A 26752-nucleotide genomic window follows, 5' to 3' on the forward strand; every position below is an offset into this window, starting at 1 on the left:
GTGGCCAGGATTAGACACGGCTACAGATCTGTCTGGAGTGGAAGGTCTGGGGTTTCCATTTCGGCTCGTTCCGACCTGAAAACATTGAATAAGAGTTGCCACGTTATCAAATCACAGTGGGGGGAAACCAGCACAGAGTCAACCGTGTAACATTCGTACCTAAAAATAACAACCGGCTTGTATCAAAATATCACGTTAGTGAGCTTGACGCATTCTTCACATTGGTTCGACTGCGGAATTCATGCCAGCTCGCTGAGGCTAAAAACAGATAATGCAGTCGCTAAATAAGCCTGGGCACCTATGCGCAGCAAAGCAAAAGCAATCTTGATTGCTCCCACGTCAATATTAGAACGTACTCACAAAAATGCACTTCTGTCGACGTTTTTACGGGTTAGGAGTCCCATGTAACATTTTCGTCCGCCGCATCAAAACAGTCCCGACCACAAAATGACATCGGAAGCCGCGGCCGCTGATTCGCTCATCGTTTTACGGGCTCTGATGTGATTGGTCCTTAGCTTGTTGACTGGTTAACGGGCCCCCCTTGTTCCGCCAAGTCGCGCAGTTGTGACGTTGCTGCAATAACAGGAAGTACGTATTGTAGTTTCATACTATTCACCTTTGACTGACTTTGACTGTAGGCTGTGAGAAAACAACACCAATTCCCAGTAAACCATTCGGCGGACCCACCGGAACCAACAGCGCAGCTATCGCTGCCGATCGCCTTCTGTTGGCTAAGTGTCTATCGAAATTGGGAAGTGAAATGGAGAAATACCAACTCTAACCTCACATAACTAACGCACCTGGCAGAATACTAACCCCCTGTAAAACAGCAACAATGTTTGGGCGTTCGCGGAGCTGGGTTGGAGGACAGGGGAGAACAAAAAATATTCACTCCTTGGACCACTTAAAGTGAGTAGCTAGCGTTAAATGCGCTAACGTTAGCGCCTGGGACAGCCGGTTCAGAACTACTGTCATGTTGTCACTGATCACTCCACTGCTAAAATAACAACGTCAAACTTTTGCTGATGTCCATAAGGTGTTCTATGACTTAATAAAATAGCTGTATCGGTCTTTCTCTTCTAGCCATGTTGATTTCCCTGCGAGCTAGCTCCTTAACTCTGATATGCACCACGAACACGAGTTTGGATTGTTGGCAAATATGACCATTTTCTATTGTCAAATTGTAGCTGTCTATATATCCTGCTTGCATGTGCGGTGTCAACAGCTCTGCACAAACCTGAGGATTTTATATTGTTTTTTAAGGTTTTTTTTTGTTTGTTTGTTTGTTGTACCTGAAATCCCAAACGTACCGGTCACAAGGGCAAAACCAGTTTCTCCACCCCCATTAAGCTGATTATAAGAGGGCGCCCTGGTCTGCAACAATGGGCGAAAACTCCTGCAGTTCAAGCAGTTTGGAGGATTCAAAAATATTTTGACTAAGAAATATTGTTCCTTTTGCAGAATTGTCAAATGACAGACCAGTTTTATTGTTTGTCTAGCAGTTTGATTCCAAATGTGAGCTGTGGATAACCTGCAGCTGTGGAGGTGTAACTGTTGCAGGTTCCAGAAAATATTCCACAATCGATAGACTGTGTCATTACATTTGAAGAGGTTTTATATACTTAGGAAATCAAAATGTGCAATTCTCCACTTCACATGTTTTTCCACGCATGTTCCAACAGGTACATGTATCATGTCTTGACAAAAAACACCACTGTGACCGACCACAACCGCAATCTTCTCGTGGAGACGATCCGCTCTATCACAGAGATTCTAATCTGGGGAGACCAGAATGACAGCTCTGTATTTGAGTAAGTCTCAGCTGTATAAGTAATAACATGTGGATGCGGGTTCTCGTTAAAAACTATTTATCGTTTTGCTCTTGTGCACTACGGGTGTAACTCACCAGTTTTATTACATGCGCTACTATGTTATATCTGAACATTAGGATATTTAATCATATCTTGCCCCCTCAACAAAACAATATTTTAATTTCATTTCATTTGGAATTTGCGCTTGATCATCATACTGAGTACTGTTGTTAGAAATGCAATTCAGTAATTTTACCAGTTTAAAAACCTGTCCGTCCAATATTATTCTAATGACATTCAAATAAGACAGTGAGCTGAGCTGTTGCTGCTCACTTTATAAAACCAAAGATGACTGCCGTTGACTAATTGTCTCAATTTTAAACTAAACTTAAAATTGAAACCCTAAATTGGCTTTTTTAAGTTTTTTTTAAGTTTGAAATCATGTCATTATTATATTGAGATGTGTATTTGCTCAGTTTTGTGTTTGTGTTTGTGTTATGTATTTTGTGTTTGTGTTTGTGTTATGGATTTTTTAAGAAATTGTCATTTATTTAAATAAACTGACTGAACCTGTTTGTGTTTAGCTTCTTCCTGGAGAAGAACATGTTTGCCTTTTTCTTGAACATTCTCCGTCAGAAGTCGGGACGATACGTGTGTGTACAGCTCCTCCAGACACTCAATATATTGTTTGAGAACATCAGCCATGAAACCTCTCTGTGTAAGTATTTAAATGCAAAATAAATCTATATATTTTACACAATGCAAGGGCACTAAAGATATTCTAATAATATGCTTGTTATAAGAATGGTGGAAAGCATTGTTCTCATTTATAACAATTGAAAATAACCAAGATTCATCCATTTTTCCTTCTCAGATTACCTTTTGTCCAACAACCACGTCAACTCAATAATCGTGCACAAGTTTGATTTCTCAGATGAGGAGATCATGGCGTACTATATCTCCTTCCTCAAGACCCTGTCCCTGAAACTCAACAACCACACAGTGCACTTCTTCTACAATGAGGTGAGGCCACGCTGTGCTTTTAGTCCAGAACCTATTTTTTGGTCTTGCTCCATTAACAGTGTTATTAAGCTTGCTGTTAACTTCAACTCTGGGCCGATTTGGCTGGGACAAACCCTTTGAAAAAACACAATGTGTTTTTTTTTTTTGTTTTTGTTTTTTTAGGCTTTAATTTTACTTTTGCAATGTCATTCTTTCTCCAATAGTCTCATGTAAGTGACAACAAGAATTGCGACCCAACCTGTTGTGATATTTTAGTTGACATCATCTGCAGGGTTTCTTTTGGCCTGTGTGAACCAAGGAAAATGCCTGGTGTACTGTTGGCAGTCGTGTTACTCCTGAAAACAGACCTAATGTGCATATCTGATAGCAACTACAATGATACCTGAGTGTACATCCCTCTCCTGACCCAGCTAAGTAGAACAAGTGGCCATCCACTTACTGTGAATGTCTACGTTAATGACCAAGAAAGGATGAAGTAATGGAATTAATTCACAATTCATCTCACTTTGGTTAGTAATCATTGATTATATACCACCAGGGGGTGCTAGTGCACAACTGATGCCCTGCGAGAGCTACAAACAAAATAATAGTGATTGGGTTTAGTCTGGTTGCAGTTTTCTGTATTTGCTGTGAGCTCCTTGGGCTCCTCCAACTCTGACTGGAGGTTACAGCGACTGAGGAACATAAGAGCAGAGGTTCAGTACAGAGCGAGGTCTGTCAGGTGTCACGCTGCCTAAATACATTTGAACAGCAAAGGCTGTGTTTCTTTGTCTTTTTTTACTTGAATAAAGAGGTAGAGACAGAATTTTTCCAATAGTTGTATCACCTCCTCTCTTTCTCCACAAGCAGTTCTGGCCTGCGTGCAGTGGGACACTGTTGCACTTTTCTCACCTGCTCTCTCTCTGTCTCCCACACAGCACACTAATGATTTTGCCCTGTACACTGAGGCCATTAAGTTTTTCAACCATCCTGAAAGCATGGTGCGGATAGCTGTCCGCACCATAACGCTCAACGTCTACAAAGGTGAGTGGTCAAGGAACACGCATGTACACGCCTGTAACATACAAGCTGTACATACACAGACAGGCAGACTTGCTCTGATGGGACCTTCTTTTGGATTAATTTCTCCTTTCTGCTGCTTCTGGTATATGGGGGTGGCTACACATGTGTCAAACTCAGCCCTCGAGGGCCACGATCCTGCCGGGTTTTCTGTCCTACCAGGCTGAAAATGCATTCAGTGGGATAGAAACCCCGGCAGGGTGACATGCCATTGAATATACTCAGATATTGGTCTTTTAATATTTGTAATGCTCTCTTCTTTATTCATAAAATGTTTTTCATGTATCATCATCAGAGTAATGTGATACAGTATCCTATAATTTAATTTTAATAGGCTTTTTATTATAATTGTTTTAACAGTCTTCATACCTGTAATATAATCTAGGGATGGTTGCTAATTAACCAGACTAAGGAACACTTTGTTTCAACAAGTTTATGGACCTCATAAACACATTCTTTCACTGATCCTGACACGTTTCTCTTGACTGTCAAGAAAGAGATGTGAAAGACGGAGTAATGTTTTACACTAACATCCGCGTGCGGTGAAGGGGGGGTTTGTGGGTACTGTTGTTGTCGACAATCGTTGAAGAAGCTATCTTTGGTTTTAGAGCAGGGAAATTAGGCAAACAATGTCATTACCTCACTGATTTATTATTTATATAAGTGTCTGAGCCTTCCCAACTATCAATAATAACAGTGAAGATTTTCAAATAAAAATGACCTGAGTGTGTCCCATTGCTGTGAGCTCTTCAGTGACATTCACTGTGTATTGATTTCAACATTCACAATATCTTTCTGTATCTGTTTTTTCTTGACAGTAATCAGTCACAAAAACCCAGTTATCATTTTGGGAAATCAACCCAGAGTTTCCATGATAATGTTCATATGCAATAATTAGTCTGTCACGCTTGTGATGATAAGTTAGCAAAATGTTATTTTTACTTGGAAAGATGACTAGAATGTAGGTTATCATCCAGGGGGAAATAACAGGACCAAAGGTAATCAGATCATTTTGATCAGTTATTGAAGATGTTGAAATGGTATATGAACAGAGCGAGAGAGTTTTAACAGAAAATAAATCAAAACTTGAGAGAACAGGGCAGTGATTCACCGGGGTAGTTCTTTAACACCCCTTATGATCGCTTTCCTGGGAAATATCCACCTACAGAGCTGGGTAAAGGAACAAATGCCCAGAGTTCAATCTGAATTTACCTCGACAAACACAGGGTGCTCTGAGTTTGTATTTGATTTTTATTTATCTCTGCGTTTAGCAGGCTTCCCATTTACTGTCATGCCTCATTATAGAACATAGCATTATTGTAACTTCTCACAAACATCTCCGTCTATTCCTGCTGGTACGTGCTGCAGAACTCAACCTTGTCTTGAGTCTGTAACTTCCCACATGACATATCATAATTATCACCATGGAGTTTAAAAAAGTAGCATTACAATCATTTAGTGTGTAGGTTGTTTAACATTCCTAATCAATTATGGAATCATTTCAAGTGAGAAGCGTCAAAATGTGACTTTTCTTTTTGAACAAAGGGGAATTTTATTCAACAGCAGAAATGTTGACCTGTCAGTAAAGAAGGAAATGCATGATAATCTTTTCCATGGAACACTTGATTACTGTAGTCAGTAAATTGCTTCAAACTTTAGACAATCATCCATTAAAATGGGTCCATATGCATGTAAATGTTGCAGAATTCATGTTTGACGCTTCTCGCAGATTCTCTGGGTCTTACACTGCAAACAATGACAACCTGGAAGTCTTTGGCTGGCATCCTTAGTGATTAAACTTGCGTATATCAAGAAGTTTCATTCAATTCATGTTATTTTATGTTTCCTCGCCCGATGTGACACAATGGAAATGGGATTTTGAAATATAGACTAGGAGTTTTGCAAGGTGTGCCATTTTTTGCAGTTGAATTGTGACGATACCTGTCGATTCCTCCCCAACATCCACCACTTCACAGTTCACAGCCACCCTGTAACTCACATTAACCCTGTGTCTGTTTCCCCCTCTCCCTCCTCTTCTTCAACTCCTCCTCCTCCCCCCCCCCCTCGTCGTCTCTTCTCCCTCCTCTCTCTGCGCGCCCCATCTGCCTAACTCCAGTTTCATGTAAGTTGGCTCCATTCATTCAGTCTTTATATCAGGGCTGGGTATCACAGAAAAACCTTTTAAGCTTGTTCGGTTGTTTGTTGTATTGCATAAATAGATTTATAGTATCCCCCCCCCCCAATATTAGCTTTAGATTAGCATTTTGTCTAGTGGGGTTACCCTATGTATGTTTGGTGATACCCAGCCCTATTTGTTCCTATTGGTATTTGCTATGATTGTACAAGTATGAACAATCCTGCCATGTTTCTGCTCATCAACCATTTTGTATTACATACCAACATGCACGGAGAAGAATATGCATCCGATGTACTTAGCTGGTCTTCAGATGTGATTTCATTTGGGACACATGTTTTGGTGGTGGTTATTGCTCGGGTGATGGTTTCCAGGGCTGATTTCCTCCTGCTGTTACAATATTTGCCAGATTTGGCTGCACATTCTCTACCTGTCCCAGGCTGACCAGTGTGAATGATTATAAAAGAGAGTCATATGTTTGGATTTAGATGGCTGGGAGAACATAAAATACACCAGGGCTGTTTGAGATCCAAGCTCTTTTGGCAGAAAGAGGATGTAGAAGCATTTTTTAAATCATAAATGAATCTTGAGGCTTAAAAATCTAAAGTGTGCTTTAGCAGCCTTGAGCCATCAGCCCAATGTACAGTTGCAAGAAAACATGTGTTGAAACCTTTTAGATTGCTTCAGTTTCTGCATTAATTGGTTTTAAAATATACTCTGATCTTCATCCAAGTCACAAGCATAGATAAGTATAGTCTGCCTAACTATTCCCGCACAAAATATTTGTGCTTTAACTGAACACAACATGTAACCATTCAAGTGCAGGGTGGAAAACGTACATGAACCCGTAGTCTAATGGTTTCTCCAAGAGCTAAGAGGTCACCAAGAGGTCTTGGCTAAAGCTGCTCACCGGACGTGGTAAAGAAGACTGGAAGAGAGCAGAGCATAAGAATCCTGGAGTGTCAGCTCTCTGTCACATGGCAACATTTGTGGTGACAAATCTACAATAAGGAAAACAATAAACAAGAAGCCACTGCTGTCCAAAAAACACATTGCAGCAAGTTTGACTGATCTGAAGAAAGGGGTTCATGCCAGGCATTACAAGATTATTGCTCCAACCAGAACAGTTTTGGAAAGAGGCATGGTCCAAAATGACGCCTGACCTTTATGCAGCTCTGATCTGCAACTACAGGAAATGTTTGTTTGAGGTTATTGCTGCCAAAGGAGGGTTAACCAGTTCCACTACTTAAATGAGACCTCAATATCTATTTCTCTGCCTTGTCTGTGTTTGTTTCCAGACACAAGAATAGAGGCAAATTAAGTGACCTGGTAGCAGAACACCTTGACCATCTCCACTATTTGAATGACATCCTCATCATTAACTGTGAATTCCTTAATGATGTTTTGACTGATCACCTTCTCAACCGCCTGTTCCTGCCCCTCTACGTCTACTCTCTGGTTAGCCCGGAGACGGTATGTTCACCTCATTGGCAAATGGGATTCCGTTTATAGTGCTGGTAAAAGATGTATCGAAGGAATATTGGATTGTCAACCCAGACCTAGAGTGGACCAGTATAGTCATTGTCTTTACTCGTGTCTCATATCTGTAATGGCACGGATGTGGCTTAGCTGTGTATATGTGGCCCAGAATGACCTTTTTAACTTCATTTTTCTTTAGTCTGAAGAGAGGAACATCAACCCTCAGGTGTCCCTTTACCTCCTGTCTCAAGTAAGCGTCACGCATCATCACACATAATCCTGTTACTTTTCTGTAGGAACACGCTGGGATACTTGAAATTATGAAAAGGGCATTTTTCAAAAGATGTTACGGTCTTTTTTTAAATCTAAAATCTTTTCTTTGCATTTATCATAGGTTTTTCTGATCATCCACTATCAGCCGTTGGTAAATGCCCTGGCTGACGTTATACTCAATGGAGACTTGTCTGTCTGTACTCCCCAGACAGATGGACACAGCACACACAAGAATATGGTAACACACACATGCACAAAAGCAGCATAATATTGACTCAAGTTGATGTTTGTGTGGGTAGTAATGAGATTGTAGGTTCATGGTTTTCTCCATGATTCATCAACATCTAGGCGGTAACATACAAACTGTCTTCGGCTTTCTTATTAATGCTTCAGCATTACACACAGCTCCACCCCCTACCCCCCCCCCATCTTTTCTGTATCTTAATTTACATCTTTACGACTGAAGTTTCTGGTTATCGCCTCTCATCTTTGTGTCACATCAACTTGCCTCTTTTCTGTATTCTTCCTTTTTGGCCATCTGTTTGTGTAGCCAGGTGGGTGTTCTGAGATAGTGAGCGTTTCTCAGAACTCGTGTGGTTATTCTCTGGCTGTCTGTGCATGCATGCGTGCATGTGTGCGTCTGTAAGTGTTAGACCTGGGACTGTTGTAAGAAGCGGCCTACCTTTTCGCTGAATGCGGCGTGATCTTATGTGGCGTCTCCACGGTGTTGGTCACAAATGGGGCAGACTCATTCAGCAATGCTTATTTCTGTCTACAAACACACTTTGACAATGCTACACAAGCACATTTAAAAAATGTATGCAAAAAAATCCATGGTCTTTGATTATCTCAATATTCTTGTAGGTCACTGCAGACTTTATTAGATTAGAGTATTACCGTAGGTTATGATGACATTTCTGGTTTTAATGTGGGTGTTATCACAATGATAAAAAGCACATTTTAGTACCCGTCGTGCAGTTAAGGGGAGTTTTCTTCTGATTTGTTATGATAAACGTCAATATCAGTGATATTTTCTGATCTTGTGGCTTCCACCTTGCAAAAAAAGTGTATTTGTTGTTTCATCTGATGACTGAAAGATCAGACATGGGGTTCTGCTCCTGTGCAGGTGGTCACATGGTATTTCCTGTTTGTGTATGATGTGGCAGGAAATGAGGTCACATGAAAGACCTGTAACAGCTTGTTCACCTAACCCAAATCTCTTTTCCTGGAAGAGCTTTTTTTCCTTCTCACTTTTTTTTAACATGGGTTTACTTGCAAGTGCACTAGTTAGATACATCAGGTCAACATTTGCATACCCACACGAGTTTTCTTCCCCAAAGCGCATGTGGTTGTTGAAGTTTGGTGCATTGTGTGCGTGCGGGTGTGTGTGTGTGTGTGTATTCCTTGCATTTTCTATGACCTCCATTCATTTCTCAGCATAGGTTAAAAGTGAGAGTGTTTTACCAGAACGAAGTCAGTTGGCAGGTGATAGAAGAGATTGTGTCATGTGTGGTTTACGGATACAGTACGTGCATATTTTGCTTTAGCAGAAACTAAACTGGAGCACCCAAAGCTTTGCCATACCCATGGCAGCACATAGATGATATAGATAACCTTTTCTCTGATGTGTAGAAGAAACTAGAAGACAACCCTTTCAGATGTTTCTTCCTTCAGTGTAATGGTTTAAAGATAATGGGGAGACTAACTTGAATTTTTCAAACAACATGTGTTTGTTTGTTACTCATTATTATTTGTGTTGTCATTTAATTATAGATTAAGATAGTGCTGATGCGCCATAGTTTTTTGCATTTCACTTCTGGTTAGTTGATTTTTCCAGTACAAGTTGATCGGAGTTGCCTCAAGCCACTGATCGAGTGTGTGTTTGTGTATGAGGTCATTTTCCCTGGGTAGAGGTTAGAGTGAGGAAGTCGTTTCTGAGCTTCAGGTCTGGCTAGAAGTCTGTGTGAGCATGCACCTGTGAATGGTGTCAGGTTTGCATGCATTTATATAAATGTGTGTAAGGGCTTCCAGGAAAGGGCCACAGTCATGTCACTGTGGAGAAAACATTTTTTTTTAATTTCTTCTGTTTACTTCAGAAAAGCCACCGTATTGCAGCTTGGTTTGCATCAAGGTTTTTGGTTTTAGATTATTTTCATCTTACTGTGTTCTGGGTACAGTGTTAACACATTGCTGCACCACGGTCAGAGTCACAGACTTTATTTGAACCAGAATCATCTCAGAAACCTAAAGAATCCTGTCACTTTTATGCTTATATTGTTTTTTCATCATGCACCTTTGTCTCTGATTCTTTTCTCTGTTCTTCTCAAACCACACTAGGCCAGTGTGGGAGGATTACGCCGTTTCATCAAACCTCCAGAGTCTCTAGAACGCTCCCTAGAGCTGTCGCGCCACCGCTGTCGCAAGAGAACCCAGAAGAGGCCAAACTACAAGAACCTGGGAGAGGAGGAAGATGACGAAAGGGCTGCAGGAGGAGGAGGTGGCAGTGTTGAACCGGGAGGAGAGGAGAACTGGGATGACAACAGCAGGCTCAGAGAGAGGGAGAAGGGAAAAGGTATAGAGGGAGGAGGAGGTGGGAGTTCTAAGGGAAGCAGAGCGAGTGGGGAGACGGCGGAAGGTGAGTGTGTGTCTCGTTGGATCCAGCAATACAGGACTGTGTTTTGTTTTCCTTCACTCCCATCAATCAAACACAGTCAGCCATGATGCACCTTGGTTACCCAACCATCACCACAGCAGCAGCCCTCGTCTCCAAACAGAAAAAGAGAATTAACTCAGAGCAAAGTAACAGTGGCTCAGATATGGACCCAAACGATTCAAAGAGGGGGATGAGTTCTGGTTTGAGGAAGATGTGGAATAACAAATAACCAGAGGAACTCCAGATATCACGAATAATGGCTCTTTGGCTAGTTTTGAGATGAGGCCTTTCTCCTGCTGTTTTTTCCCCTCTGTTTGGCACCTTTTATTTTTTGGTGGATACCACGGTGTCCACATCTCCAACTATCCATTTCCACGGTGACACACCATCCATCCTTCGTTCCTCGCCTCTCACTCCTGCTCTGTGTATGTTTGTGTGTGTGAGTTAAAGTAAAAAACTGAAAATTTCTCTTGTCTGGAATGTTTCCTTCTTGGCTTGCTTAAATTTTCTTTATGCCAGACCCAACATTCCTCAGGGTCCAGATGGAGGAATGTTTCGGTTTTTTTTGGATATAATAGTTTTCGAAAGACAACTGAATACATTTGGAATTAAACTACTAATTGATAAGCTATTTTATATTTTATATTATTATTTTATATAAAGCTCCGATTTAAAGTAGGACATTTTGTATCATGGAAAGAAACGAAATTAATTATTAATGCTACATGTGCAATGGTGTTGTCTTTTCTGAGTCTCAAAGTCTCCACAAAGTGAGAAGGAAGCATTTTGGACTATTAATGATTACTCTTGATGTGGGTGAGAATTCACCTCAAATTAAAATCCATATTTTCTGCCAGTATTGTCATTTATCACTACGTGTGTGCACGTGCAGAGATAGAGATGGTGGTGATGGAGAAGTGTAAGGTGTCGGAGCTGACGGAGCAGAACATAACAGATGAAGAGAAAACAGCTGCAGCAACCCGCTCACACGCACAGAGGAGCAGGTAGACAGTTGAGTCGGAAAGAATGACCAAAACACTTCGGCGGATCTACGTACTGACTGGACCCTGTCTGTCTCATTGTCCACAGGCTGTTCTTAGACATGGTGTACAGCGCTCTGGACTGCACCAATGATGACTACCATGCCCTGTTTGTCCTCTGCCTGCTCTACGCTGTCTCACACAGCAAAGGTTAGCATGTGATGTGCCTAATCCTTCCGCGCATTCATACTGTACCTATGTTTTACAGTGGATTGATGTAGGTGCCAAATTAATGCTGTGGGGACAGCATCTAAGATCAAGAACGTAAAACTTTTGAAAAACTGTTTTAAGGTTGTGTTCCACCAAACGTCCATCCTCGTCTTTCATGGTCTCCAAGAATCCTTAATTTGGTCTGCCTGTTTGTCACTGCATCCATCTGTCTGAAGGTGTAAACAAAGATCTTCTAGAACGACTGCAGCTGCCAGTTCCTGACCAGGAGAGGAGCTCCTACAGCCTGGTGCTGGTAGAGAGACTGATCAGGGTTATGAGCCAGGCAGCACAGCCGGGTAACTAACACACACATCTTTGTAATCCATTTATTAATGATATGAAGTACAGTATATATCCTTACTGCACAAACATTGTGTGTTTGTGTAGAAAGCAAAGTACGTCTGGCCACCCTGGAGCTAAGCTGTCTTTTATTGAAGCAGTCTGTGCTGTCGGGAGACCACTGTATAATCAAAGATGTCCACCTAGCATGCCTGGAGGTACAAGTCCACACAAACATGGAGGCTTCACTCATAAACATACTTGAACAGTCACTGTCCAATGATGTCAGCCTTGGTTGATTTTCCTCAGAAAATAGGTGGTCAGTGGTTTAAAAATTGTCCCTTTTAAAAAAAAAAAAAATTTGCTAGAATTATGACTCCATGCTGCTCTGAGTCTGTGTCATACACTGCTTTCCTGGGAATTTTGCACTTCCCTCTAATTTCATGGTACTTCCGGAGTTACCTGAAGCCACTCAATATGTTAAAGGTTGACTCATTTGTTGTAATTTCCTCTTTGATAAACACTAACCATTTGTCAGACACTAAAATAGTTTCAGTTTTGTCCTTTTAGTGAAATAGAAAAAAGGAATTTGTTATTTTCTGTCATCGAGTTAAATGTCATTGCTCCATTAGTCTCTTATCAAAATGTAAAATTGACCTCAGAAAAAAACTGTTATTCGGTCAATGTCGGGTTAAAATGATCTTGTCCCTGCTCTGGCTGCGGCAAAAACAACAGAATGTTCATTCTACTAATCTCTGACAGGAAGAGAGAAGGGCATCTCTGTGAAGTTTATTTGGTGGCAGTCGGCTTCACTTTATTTTTAGATTACAGCATATCAAACTCACTTACTAGCAATGTCACCATGGAAGAACATTGGTTGCACAAGATTATCCTCCCTGACTTGAATGAGTAAACCAGGAAATTCCAAATTATTATTACATGTCACAGCTGAGCTTCCAGCAATTGCCAGTAATTGTGTTGTATCCGACTGCTATTAACTGTGACTAATTATTTTCACATTGACCTCAAAAATGGGAGTTATTTTATAGCATGAGCACCTTTTCAAGAGGCCGCAGGTGCTTCATTGTAGCATTGTAGCTTCACTGATAAAATTAAAACCCCTTATTAAGACTTCAACATTATGTGGAGATTTAAAAACTCTTATTTCAAACAGTTTTTAATTATTTGTGTCCACATTTGCATTCTTTGCAGGGTGCAAGAGAAGAGAGTTTACACCTACTGAGAAGATTCTACAAAGTAAGAGCACACAGAAACTACACACTCCTCTGTCCGTCCTGGGAAAATAATTACATGTCACTCGTGCACCCGTATGCTTTTTATTGGCAATGGGCAAGTACCGTTACCAGGTCTCGGTATCGGGCCAGGTCTCGGCATTGAGCTCCTTATCAGAAGATGGTGGTGTGTGACACCACAGTGAAGCATCGCCTCACATCCTGTTTGGACAAACATAGCACAAACTTGACTGCTTCCATTACAAAACGTCAGAAAAAATAAAAGTTGCAAGAGAATGTTTCGTTTTAGGCTTTCGGCTGTATCGGGTCTGCCAATATTTAGCTTTTTACGCTTTTTTCTTCTTTCACCGATCCAATAATTGACGTCACTGTCGTTTTCCCAGATGCTCCTGTTGCATCGAGAGAGGTTGGCTTGTTTCATCTTTACTCCAAAGTTTTACTCGCCAACATGTTTGTTTGCTAGTGTCCAAGTTGCTAGTTCATGATTCAATTTTCAAACTTTTTTCTCCATCACATATTGACAAGTCAAAACATAAACTCCAGAAAGACATATACACACACACGTAGTGTATATCTACATGGGTAATAACATATACTCACACACAAAAGTGGTTTCAAACATCCCAACTTTATATACTAATCACCAAATGTACAGACTGTACTGAATTTTAAAGGCTTCAATAAATAATTTGACTTCACCAAACTTAGTCAATAAAGATAGATGCCACAACTAAAACTTTGAAACAGTGACAAATAAGAAATACACATAACTGCCAATTCGGTACTTTACAACACAATTGATGCATGTGCCACATTGTGCACTGCTGATAATTTCCCTGAAATTGTATTTGGTTAAAGTGAAACTGCTTTCTGATTTTTTTTTCAAGGCCATAAAACACTTAACCAACCGTTATCAGTGGAATCCATTCTTTCTGTTTCTCTTTGAGCCTCTTCATTGCCTACATTCGCTATGTCAGCAATCAATAAAGCAGATTTGTTTCAGAAATCTTTATTACACGTGATCAGTAACTCTAGGCCCAACATAGTAGTGGGCCTTTGGGTCAGAGCGGCTGCAGCTGTCCACTTTCAGCCCTTCTCTTGTTTACTTCCTCGATAAAGGACGGTTTAAGACAGTTATTTATTTACTGGTACTCCATTTTGAGTCAAGCATTGCAGTGATCACCGGTCTCAGGTTAAACTAGTTTTTCATAACATAATTGTAAGTTCTAATTAATAACACCACCACACATCCAGTTGTGTCACTCAAGCAGCTACAATTATGATGAACCTCTTCCTCACAGCTTTTTGTGTGACCTGCAAGTGCTTAATCCAACTATAATCCTTTTTACTTGAGACATTTGACTCTTTATGTCCAAACATGTCTCCGCTTTTATCCAGCATCTTCTTTTTGGGAAAATATGTATGAAGAATTTTTCTGGGATATTTTCTTTATTTGCTAAAGCTGTTCTGGTGCAACCTTGATTCCAACAGCATTTATTGTTTAAATAAATTCAATGAAATTTAAAAATCGTTAAAAAGTGAAGTTTATGATCAGCTGAGCCGTTTAATGGTACCGTTTTCCGGAAACCTGCTTTCCTGTAAATGGGGTTTGTGGGAAACACCTTTCTCTTTAAACATCCCTGCCTTCCATAAAGTTTATAACAGCATTTACTTATCTTATATGTAATAAAGCCTAGCATTTCAATATCTGTCAGTCACAAGGTTTCCTGGAAGTGAAATTACAGAAAATTATCTCATTATTTTTAATCTTGTGTTCTGTACGTTTGATAAACTTTGAAGACTGAAAAGTGTGATATATCAAGCTACAGGCCACAAGTGGAGATGTTGCATCGACTCTTAAACCTTAGAAACAGGAAATGACAAAAAAAAGACAATGTAATTATATACCGTAATTGTAAAATATACAGAAACAAAGTAGAATAATTTATGTTGCTAATATGAAATGACTTGATTTCAGTGTTTAATACTAACTGTGTATTTTGACTATTGTGTTGGTATTATTGTCATGAGTTCTGTCTTCTGTTGTTTTGATATTTGTCACTATCAAAAAAGGGGGTTAACTATATGAATAAATGTTGTCTCAGTTCCAAAATCACTGTATGGTCTGTCAGTGACTTTCTGCTTCTCCTTTTAAATTCATCCCAGGGCGAGGAGATCTTTCTGGACATGTTTGAGGATGAATACAGGAGCATGACGGTCAGTGGGTCCTCATTTGCACTCGCTTGTTTTCCTTCTGGTGACGTGAATTCCTCTGACCGGAGCTGCACGTCGGCTTGTCCGTGCACCCGTCTGTTACAGAGTAAACCCTTGAATGTGGAGTACCTGATGATGGACGCCTCGGTGCTGTTGCCACCCACTGGGACCCCTCTAACCGGCATTGACTTTGTGAAGAGGCTCCCTTGTGGAGATGTGGAGAAGACACGCAGGGTAGGAAAACGTGCCGCGTCTCAGTCACAGCTTTGTCTGACGAGATCATTAGGAGTGCTGTGAATTCACTTCCTCTGCAGCGACACATGCAGGTGACAGTTGCTCTGCACCTCAGAGCTAGGTGGATGTGCACAGCTTCACCTTGATGGTACCTGATGGTCCTTTGCATGTTCACATCCGATATTTATCGCCCTTCCTTTATTTGCAAACTGTATCAAATGCTTCCAATAATAACGTCCTTTATCTGAGGAGGTGGTATTTGAGTTTGGGAGGGAAGATTGTTAATATTCTAGTGATTAGAGCTTTGGGTTGGAACTTCAGGGGAACCTCATTGTTGTTGTTTTTTTAACATTTCCTCTCTGTTTTTAGGCGATCCGTGTTTTCTTCATGTTGCGGTCGCTGTCCCTCCAGCTCCAGGGAGAACCCGAGACTCAGCTGCCCCTTACCAGATCTGAAGATCTCATCAAGACAGATGATGTCTTAGATCTCAGTAAGACCCAACCTGCAGCACGCAGTATAAAAATATACAGGAAAAAAATGCAGACGAAGAGAGCTGATCTGTTCATTTATTGCTGCGCTGTCTTGTGTTTGAACAGAAGACTTGATGGACGGTGTAGCATGTCAGCTTTAGCCGTGGGAGGTCATGTTGGGTGGTACAAAAGAAAATTACAGAACAATAACCTTTGAAAAAAGAGCTGTTCCCTTACAGTAAATGATTTTATACTGTACGTCCGCAGCAGAAACATCACTGATTCTCTCTTCCTGTCTAACACGGTCTCTGTGGTCTACATCACAAATATGAAAGTTAGCAGGTCTCCTGTAATACCTAGAAATATGTGCAGGTAAGCAGTTACCAGCAGAGCGATGCAGAAGTGAGACTGCAGACAACATACTGAGCAGTCTGTTGTCTGCAAGAATCAGCCTGTCAATTCGCATAGCTCTTTGATGAGCATTTCAACAACAAAACATGTAAAGACACAGCACTGATTCTTATGGAGACGAGCCAATGTCATACACTGGCAATGCCAGTCATTTTGTTGCCCCAACACTGCAGGAAAAGGCTGCAATCATCCATCCATCCATCTTCTACCGCTTATCTGGGGTCGGGTCACGGGGGCAGCAGCCTAAGGAGAGAAGCCCAGACTTCCCTCTCCCCAGCTACTTCTTCCAGCTCATCCGGGGGGATCCCCAGGCGTTCCCAGGCCAGTCAAGAGACATAGTCTCTCCAACGTGTCCTGGGTCTTCCCGGGGGTCTCCTACCGGAGGGACATGCCCTGAACACCTCACCAGGGAGGCTTCCAGGGGGCATCCTGACTAGGTACCCAAGCCACCTCATATGGCTCCTCTAAACGCGGAGGAGCAGCGGCTCTACTCCGAGCTCCTCCCGGATGGCAGAGCTTCTCACCCTATCTCTAAGGGAGAGCCCAGCCACCCTACGGAGGAAGCTCATTTCAGCCGCTTGTACCCGTGATCTTGTTCTTTCGGTCATGACCCAAAGCTCATGACCATAGGTGAGGGTAGGAACGAAGATCGACCGGTGCAGAGTCCGCATTACTGCAGACGCCGCACCGATCCGCCTGTCGATCTCCTGCTCCATTCTTCCCTCACTTGTGAACAAGACCCCAAGGTACTTGAACTCCTCCACTTGGGGCAGGATCTCCTCCTTGACCCGGAGAAGGCACTCCACCTTTTTCCGGTTGAGAACTATGGCCTCGGATTTGGAGGTGCTGATTTTCATCCCAGCCGCTTCACATGCGGCGGAGAACCGAACCGTGATAGTTGGAGGTCACGGGCCGATGACGCCAACAGGACCACATCATCTGCAAAAAGCAGAGACCCGATCCTGAGGTCACCAAATCGGACCCCCTCAACACCATGACTGCACCTAGAAATTCTGTCCATAAAAATTATGAACAGAATCGGTGACAAAGGGCAGCCCTGGCGGAGACCAACCCTCACCGGAAACGAGTTCGACTTACTGCCAGCAATTCGGACCAAACTCTGACACTGATCATACAGGGAGCGGACGGCCCGTATCAGCGGGCCCGACACCCCATACTCTCGGAGAACCCCCCCACAGGACCCCCCGAGGGACACGGTCGAATGCCTTCTCCGAGTCCACAAAACACATGTGGACTGGTTGGGCAAACTCCCATGCACCCTCGAGGACCCTGCTGAGGGTGTAGAGCTGGTCCACTGTTCCACGCCCAGGACGAAAACCACATTGCTCCTCCTGAATCCGAGGTTCCACTATCCGGCGGACCCTCCTCTCCAGTACCCCTGAATAGACCTTACCAGGGAGGCTAAGGAGTGTGATCCCCCTATAGTTGGAACACACCCTCCGGTCCCCCTCCTTAAGAGGGACTACCACCCTGGTCTGCCAATCCAGCGGCACCGCCCCCGATGTCCACGTGATGTTGCAGAGTCGAGTCAACCACGACAGCCCTACAACATCCAGAGCCTTAAGGAACTCCGGGCGGATCTCATCCACCCCCGGGACCTTGCCACCGAGGAGTTTTTTGACTACCTTGGCAACTTCAGCCCCGGAGATATGAGAGCCCATCTCCAGGTCCCCAGGCCCTACTTACTCACTGGAAGGCGTGTTGGTGGGATTGAGGAGGTCTTCGAAGTATTCCTTCCACCGATCCACAACATCCCGAGTTGAGGTCAGCAGCACACCATCACCACTATACACAGTGTTGACAGTGCACTGCTTCCCCTTCCTCAGACGCCGGATGGTGGTCCAGAACCTTTTTGAGGCCGTCCAAAAGTCGCTCTCCATGGCCTCACCGAACTCTTCCCATGCCCGGGTCTTTGGCTCGGCAACAGCCGTAGCTGCACTATGCCTGGCCTGCCGGTACCTATCTGCTGCCTCAGGAGTCCCACAGACCAATAAGGCCCGATACGACTCCTTCTTCAGCCTGACGGCATCCCTCACCGCTGGTGTCCACCAGCGTGTTCGGGCATTGCCGCCATGACAGGCACCAACCACCTTGCGGCCACAACACCGGTCAGCCGCCTCAACAATGGAGGCACGGAACATGGTCCACTGGGACTCAATGTCCCCCACCTCCCCCGGGACATGGTCAAAGCTCTCCCAGAGGCGTGAGTTGAAGCTCCTTCTGACGGGAGACTCTGCCAGGCGTTCCCAGCAGACCCTCACAACACGTTTGGGTCGGCCAGGTCTGCCGGGTCTGTCCGGTATCCTTCCCCACCATTGGAGCCAACTCACCACCAGGTGGTGATCAGTTGACAGCTCCGCCCCTCTCTTCACCCGGGTGTCCAGAACATGCGGCCGCAAATCCAATGACTAAACCACAAAGTCGATCATCAATCTGCAGCCTAAGGCGTCCTGGTGCCAAGTGCACATGTGGACGCCTTTATGCCTGAACAAGGTGTTTGTTATGAGACGAGCACAGAAGTCCAATAGCAAAACACCACTCGGGTTCAGATCAGGGGGGCCGTTCTTCCCAATCACACCTCTCCAGGTCACACTGTCGCTGCCAACGTGAGCATTGAAGTCACCCAGGAGGACGAGGCTGCATTCATCCAAATATTATCCTTGTTTTGAGCTTTCCCGACAAATGGCTTTTCAAGAATAGTTCCAGTTTTTTAGGTTTAGTGAAAATACAGCTGTGTCTCCACTACTCAAGTCGTCGCAGTTTTTTGGAATCTTATGCGTTGAATCCAAATGTTTAGCTGATCCTTTCTTTTGAACTCGACCTCAGCCTTTTAGAGTCTTGTCATGATTCCAAATGCTTGAGTGAAGGGGTTGTGTCCAATTTAGAATAGTTTGCTTTTAAGAGCTGTCATTAAATCAGGGTTTGACATCCACCAACACTTTTCTCCAACATCAAAATGACAATAAAAACACACTTAATGGGGTTTGGAAGCAGGTCATTTTCCCACCGCTTCCATATTTCGTCACATTGTTTTCATTTAGCGCTAGCTAGCACAGCATACGCTGATAACTGAGATTGTGGGGAGCCTGAGGGTTTTTCCTCATGGGTGAAGCCAGCAAACCTGCAAACTCCCTTTTCAGCCCCCCGTGCTGCCACCACCGCATTTGTGCCACAGTTTGTCGTAACTGAAGAGCAGAGTCCTTGTTATGCTCTGTGAGTGGAGTACTCTTGTGGTTACACACGGCATGTTTCCTGAGCAGCCGTGGTTACATGCTGTGTTTCCATGAACAGCACTTCAGTTATAGTGTGAAACGTGCTGGAGCCAAACCTGGTACTACTTTCATGTCAACGTAATGTAAAGGAAACGATTGCCGTTTCCTTTAGTTTAAAGTCTCTTTTTATTCCCAAGATAGTGTGCCTATAGATTCCGATGGTTTTGTTAGAACAACTCTCACCACTCCCTGTATTATCTACCTATAGGCTTGTTTGTGCTCTTGGGTTTACTCATGCAAGGGTTGAATATATATGCGTTACAGGCTCAACACTGCTCAAAAGTTCTTTTTTTGAGGAGAAGATTGTGTATTGCTCAGTTTTGCTCAACTTTGAAATGAAATGACTATTTTATGGAGGCCCATTGTTTGGATTTGAAGTTTGAAATGTCATCTGTTTCAATCAGTTATCTTGATGCACATCACTTTCTGTCGTCAGAAGGTAATCAGAAACTCGAGGTGGGTGGGTTTTTTTTCCCAATTCGTCTGGAAAGTCAGAACTTCCCCTAATTTCTTTGAGAATTTCTGTTTTGAGTTTTGAGCTGCTTTGGTAAACTTTAACCTCGGCAGCTGCTGGTAATTTCTCAGTTCACTATTTATGTGGGTTAAGTCAAGTTCTTGGCAACTCCCTTTCTACTAAGCTGCTGAGTTCCTTTGATTCATGACGCTTCCAAAGAAATCCATTAGCTAGGGGGTCTATTTACTGTATATGCTCTGATAAAGAGCTTTAGCACAGTCGAAACACAATTTAAGACAATACAAATGATAACACTCAAGGATATTAATCAACTGGTTACACACATTGGTCATTACTCCAAGTAAGGAATTTCCAGTTTAGAAATGCCTATAAGAAAATATGTTTGGGGGAGAAACCAGGAAACCAGTACTCCACAGAGAAACGGATGTGAGTAATACTGTTTAAAGGAAAGAGAAGTGCAGCCAGACTCTGTCATTGTGGTATGAGTTGATTTCACTTATAGCATGGGCTATGTCTGTTCAAATCCAAAACCAATACTGTTAAATTATTAGTTTCAATGTTGCTTTACTTTTTCTTCCGTCATTGTCCCACAGACGCATGAGAAAGGAAATTCTTTCTGGGTCTTTGCTTACAGTTATATTCTTACAGTCTCTTTTCTCTATAGTTGTCTCTGAGCACGTGACACAAGATGTATTGTATCCACAGAGAATGTTTCATTGGTTTTGAAGTGTGTAACCATAGGCTGACACACACCACTGACTTTTTCAGATAACAGTGACCTCATAGCTTGTATGGTGGTGAGCAAAGATGGCTGCCAGGCCCAAAGGTTCCTTGCTGTCGATGTTTATCAGATGAGCCTGGTGGAACCAGAAACTAAACGCCTCGGATGGGGTGTGGTTAAGTTCGCTGGCCTTCTGCAGGTAAGCAGAATAAATGCGTGGTGATGGACCTAGCGACCTCATGGTGAAGCCCCCGTCGACTTGCCTCAACAGGACATGCAGGTGTCAGGTGTGGAGGACGACAGCAGGGCCCTGAACATCATCATCCACAAGCCCAGCTCCAACCCACACGCCAAGCCTTTGCCCATCCTGCAGGCCAACTTCATCTTTGCCGACCACATCCGCTGCATCATTGCAAAGCAGAGGTTGGCAAAGGGACGCATCCAGGCGCGGCACATGAAGATGCAGAGAATCACAGGTTGGTAAAATCACCTGGTTTTCACTGTCCTCCGCCTGCTTTCACTGCCTGACGCGCTGCCGCAACCATCTGTTTTCTGGTCAACTCATCCATGTCCTGTTTGACAGCTCCCTTTGTTCAATTCAGTTTACGATTTATTAGATAATTGTCATTGCTGGTCTCAGTCTCAGTCCTTTTTTCTTTTATTACGGCTGAGGAGTTACATAACTGCATCTTACTTCCTCTGTTTTGATTCTTTGGAATTACACAGGAAAATCTTCAATAATATGGAAAATATGATAAAGTGGAGCTGTTTGGCTTATCTTCTGTCGGACAGCTGTCAGCCGTATTTCCACAGTTATTGTTGCAACACACTCACACAGCTGTGGATTATTCCTGTCGTATCTGGGAGAGTTACACGTATCAATTTAACCTCAGGCGGTTTTCAGACAAAGACATCAAAGTTGGTCCTCTCTCTGCAGCTCTCTTGGACCTTCCCGTGCAGCCCAGTGCAACAGAGGTGTTGGGTTTCGGCCAAACGGCCAACGCGTCACCCAGCGCCCTTCCTTTCCGGTTCTACGAACAGTCGAGGCGCGCGTCCAACGACCCGACCGCCAGTCGATCGGTCTTTGCCTCCGTCGATAAAGTACCAGGTAAGCGTGGTTTCAAATTCGGGATGCAGTCACAAAAACCACCCGCCATGACTGAAACTCTTGAGCCTGGAATTGTACAAAACACTTGAAACAAGTCCCGAGCCTTGCTAACACGTGCACATATGTCCCACTCAGGTTTTGCAGTGGCTCACTGTGTGTCGCAGCACAGCCCCTCACCCCTCTCCTCCCCCTCCCCCCCCTCCAGTGGAAGTGGCAGTACGGGAAGATGTGACTCTGTTACTGCCAGCACGATATCAGCTCAGAGCCCCGCAGGTAGCTCGCATCTAGCATTTTTATAAACCCACACAGACATTAATCAATGCAGACGAGACGGGCCCTGTATGGAGCTGTGTATATCTGCACTACACACCCCCTATCCATTATTGAGAAACAGAGCATACGTAAGTCACAAAGAACAGATTATCTCGTAATCATCACTTGAGGTGTTGAGGTATTAGATGAGCATGTGTTGAAATTGCTCTTTCACAGGAACATATAAAACATGTTGTGTCCCTGCCAGAGAACCTGTTAAACCACCTACAGACAAGTTCTTCATACATTGAGTACATTCCTGCTGTGGCGTATCTAGACAGTAGTCAGACAGGAGCCACGTGAGAACTTTAGATCAATTATCCCAGTAAACCATGAGAAAGAGGGAGCCGCTTGTTAAATTCCATCGGTCTCATCTAAATCTTTAAATGCTGCATGTCTAATGTTTCAGAGAAGATCATTTAGGCAGAGGATAATTATCTGATTCTTAATTTGTGTGGATCACTGTACATGCGAAGTTGGTGATCAGGGGCGTGTCCACATTAACGTCTGCTCTGCGCGCTCACTCTTCTCACCGCTCTCGTCTCTCCTGTCCTCTAGATGAAGGCGCGTTTTTAGACCACACCCCACCGTCCTCCTCGGGTGCGGAGGGGGAAGGCGGAGCTGCAGACACAATGCCAGGCTCCTCCGGGCCCGCCCTGGCCCCAAGCCTGACCCCAGCGTCCCAGCCCACCATCTCCCTCCTCACTGAGAGCGGCTCGGACTCCCTCAGCGTGGAGTCTCTGACCCTGCTGCCCCCCGCCGACTCCCCACACCTGCATCCCTGCGCCCGCCACAGCTCTATAAGCCAGAGTTTACTGACAGCAGAGGGTTTCATCCCGGAGGAGGAGGAGGAGGACGTAATGGCCGATGAAAGAGAAGAGGGTGAGGAAGGAGGGTGGCTGGATGAGACAGAGACAACCGTTAAAGAGGTAACGACAGAGTTGGTCACACCCACTGAAGAGGAGCCAGGAGGCCAAGAAATCACAGCAGTGAAAGAGCAGACAAAGGCTGAGTCTTTACCTGCAGAGCAGACAGAGATGCACAATGAAACAATAGACTCACCTGAACTGGATTGATCGGCACAAGCAAACGAAACTAAACGCACCTCACACAGAGGACGGCAAAATGAGGTTGAACCACTTAGGTGCAGGGAGCTCCAGGACGTGTGACTGGCATGTCACTGTTTGTCTTTGCACATGACAACAGACTCTTTGTACTCGTGTGGGAAGAGAATGCAGGACGTTGCACTCGGTGGAGTGGCTAAGAGGCATCCCAGCTCGTGTGCACCCGGGCGGGCGCTCACTGGTTTTTAGCACGCGTGTGTGACGGGCTCGCAACCAGCATCCTTTTTGTTTTTTTTTTACTCATGACAGATCGTTTGTAAACTCGGAGACTCGTGCGCTGCTTAAGAGGGTCTCTCTGACAGGACCCATTCGTCCGTCAGCTGCACTTGCCTTCTGTCAGACCCAGAGCTCAGAATGTCAGCGGACAGGACGGGCAACACACGCTTTCGCTTGTTTTGAGCTTATTCTTCTAGAATCCAGCTATACCCACTTCATTAATCAGATGCAGTCGGTCACCAGGAGATTTAATTTAGTCTGCCATTGTGTCATCAGATAAGATCCTTTATAGTTATGCAACAATCCAAACAAGCTGGAACCTTGTTCAGAGCTTTCATCTAAACCTGTAGCAGCACAGGTTTAGAAAAGCTCTGTTTAGTCAGTAGAAATAATAAACGAGCCTGGTAGATGCAGTAAAATGGAGAGTGGACGCTGCCGTATGTGCAGGAGTACAGAAACATAGAGACAATAATACAAGTGGACGGATGAATCTGCTGGTTTACACTCAGCTAAATAATCTGTAATCGCCCAGGTGACTGTTGGAGTGTTCTCTCTGATTAGATAAAACATTAAACTGGTGCCATCTCTTCATGAAAACACTCCAGGGGAGCCTGAAGTGCTCTAATCAGCTAGTTCTAGCTTTATTGCTGCAATAACTTTTACAGCTACGCCAAGAGCTGAATGTAACGCAGGCTGATGGATTAGTTTATCACCATCACCACACACAAGTTGTGGTGAAGCTGCTTAACTTGGGAGCAGTCCTGGATCCTTTGGTACTTCTTTAACTCTTTTCTCACATGTTTTTGTTTGTTTTTGGTCACACTCTTGTTTTCCAGCTCAGCTCTCTGTGCCATTTCACTGCTGAAGTCTTAATTTTGCTGGGTCTGTTGAGGATCTGTACAACCGGGAAGGGGGGGAGGGGTAAGGGACAGAAACTCGGAGCAATAGTCGTTTTTCAGGCGTCAGTATTTTCATCTTGTAAATAGCAGAAAATTGAGATTTAGTGCAGAGGATGATGATCGCTGATGCTGGAGAGGCCTCAGGAAACTTCACTGATGGACGAAATCCCCAGTGACCTGACGCCAGTTAGGGTGTGCGCGTGTGTCCGTGCGCGTGTGTTTAAGCTCTGTAAATGCTCTTGACTTTTAAACCTGTAATTACTGTTGAAGAAATTAAAAAGATTAAGCTGCAATAAATTATTCTACTTAACAAACCTGGATACTGAAAAATGTCATTCTTTCTCTCTCTGTCCCACACCCCGTCTGTCTGTCTGTCGGTCTGTCTGTCTAGACGTAGACGTGAGACGGAAGGCTTTGTGACAACGGTACACGTAGGAAATGTGCTTGCCCCCAGGTCTGGGTCTGACAATATATCAGCACATCAACTTAAAAAGCGCGCTTCATAGAGTGTTAAGACAGAAAAGTTGCCTGTGTGTTGGGGAAGGGGGCGGAGGTGCGCGCAACCACAGTCATCTTGTGGTTGCGCTGTGTTTCTCTCAGTACTTCTCTTCAGGGAAGCCTGGTTCGGTGTGTGCGAACATGTGAATGTGTTCCTGGTACTGCAACCATAGTCACGTGATGAGGTGTGCGCGCGCGCGCGCGTGTCCTGAACTAGAGACTGCTCTGACCCAAATATTGACTGAATTGATCTTCGCTGAAGGAGCTGCTTGTGTTTCAGATGCGTATTCCATTCAATTAGGGCCAAATTGCTAGAGTACAAAGAGAAGCACTGGTCTCAGGAAATAGTGAATTAGCCGCTAGCTTCCTCAGCCTATAATATACCTACAGACCTCATCGTCCTTAAGAACATTTTTAGCAGACTTCTGCGGTCGGTCGACGCTAAAAGTGACCGTGGTGACTACGTCATGTCCGGGAGTTGTCAAAAATGAGAAAGCTTTGTTCCCCGTTGCTGCCCGTGTATAGGGTTAGGGTTACCCGTGTTCAAGGGCCAAAAAAAAATCACAGACCTCACTCACTGCCTTTCTCGCTTCTTAAAAAAAATTCTGAAATGTCCTGAAAATCGAGAAGCTCTGAATGGAACCGCTACGGGTATGATTCAGCGGCGGTCTGTGTGTGTGTGTCTGTGTGTGTGTGTGTGTGTGTGTGTCTGTGTGTGTGTGTGTGTGTGCGTGTGCGTGTGTGTGCACAGTGGGTTTCTAGGTAAGCAAACGGTGAGTTCCGCCCCTGCCGTAGCTCTCCAGCAGGATGAAGTAAGCAAATTGTCAAGTTTGAGTCAAAATTGTTAACCTAAGTTTCAGTGACTCATTGTTTGGGTGAGTGGTGACCGGAGACTTGATGAAAATTTCCCCAGAAGCATCACGAAGCTTTCTGGTTTAATTTAAGCAACAGTGTGCTTGGTTACGAGGAAGCCGTTGTAGGTTGTGATGAAAGCTTTTTTTGTCTGACAGCAAAGTTCATGGAAAGGCATAATTGGGCAAAAATAGTTATTTGGTTTTTCCGAGTATCACAAACTCGCTTTAAAAAATTTTTTAACCGTTCGATCGTGCCGGATTTGAAGTTCACCGAAAAAAACTTTGAAGGTTTCTGACTTGTCTTTGGCGTCCTCGCCCCCCCCCCCCCCCCCCCCTCTTTAAATATGGCTTTACTGAAAACGGCGGTCTTCGGAAAAGCCAGTAGGTGGCGGGTCCGCCCACCGGGGGCGCTACGCCTTCGTGCAAACCCGTCTCAATTGTCACTCTGTAACCTGTAATCGAGACCCCGCCATTCAAAGCATGACTTTGACTTTAAGGGAAAAAAACTTGCCCCACTTCCTCGTTTTAAAAAAAAAGTCACACTACCTTTGCTTCAAATGGAATTAGCATACGCTTTATAATGTGTCACCTCTGTCCCCGTTTCTGGTAAGTGTCGGATAATAGACCATTTAGGACCAAACCAGCCCCGCCCACCCATGTTTGTCATGAGATGAATCACTGTGGGGTTACTGTACTCCTGTCTTTGATG

The 26752-nt window shown here is 43.9% G+C and overlaps 1 protein-coding gene across 1 annotated transcript; it reads left to right on the forward strand.

Moving 5' to 3' along the window:
• The first annotated feature begins 663 nt into the window (after positions 1-663).
• clec16a (C-type lectin domain containing 16A) lies at positions 664-25005 on the forward strand. The gene is made up of 23 exons (XM_057015441.1): positions 664-909; positions 1683-1811; positions 2396-2529; positions 2686-2834; positions 3752-4039; positions 5818-5824; positions 7283-7500; positions 7706-7756; positions 7901-8017; positions 10117-10414; positions 11325-11436; positions 11522-11622; positions 11859-11978; positions 12070-12179; positions 13174-13218; positions 15381-15431; positions 15534-15662; positions 16032-16152; positions 21080-21231; positions 21304-21508; positions 21970-22140; positions 22276-22413; positions 23011-25005. The coding sequence occupies exons 1-23, from the start codon at positions 836-838 to the stop codon at positions 23526-23528; spliced, it is 3438 nt and encodes a 1145-aa protein (XP_056871421.1). The 5' UTR covers positions 664-835; the 3' UTR covers positions 23529-25005.
• The last annotated feature ends 1747 nt before the right edge of the window (positions 25006-26752 follow it).

This window comes from Takifugu flavidus, chromosome 18 (genome assembly GCF_003711565.1).
Source record: "Takifugu flavidus isolate HTHZ2018 chromosome 18, ASM371156v2, whole genome shotgun sequence".
In the NCBI taxonomy this organism is placed as follows: domain Eukaryota; kingdom Metazoa; phylum Chordata; class Actinopteri; order Tetraodontiformes; family Tetraodontidae; genus Takifugu; species Takifugu flavidus.

Bases quoted from the DNA above. Each gene is read 5' to 3' on its own strand.
- clec16a (XM_057015441.1), top strand. From the start codon at position 836: ATGTTTGGGCGTTCGCGGAGCTGGGTTGGAGGACAGGGGAGAACAAAA. The intron at 2,530-2,685 runs GTAAGTATTTAA...TTTCCTTCTCAG, and splicing joins CAGCCATGAAACCTCTCTGT to ATTACCTTTTGTCCAACAAC. The intron at 21,232-21,303 runs GTAAGCAGAATA...TTGCCTCAACAG, and splicing joins AGTTCGCTGGCCTTCTGCAG to GACATGCAGGTGTCAGGTGT.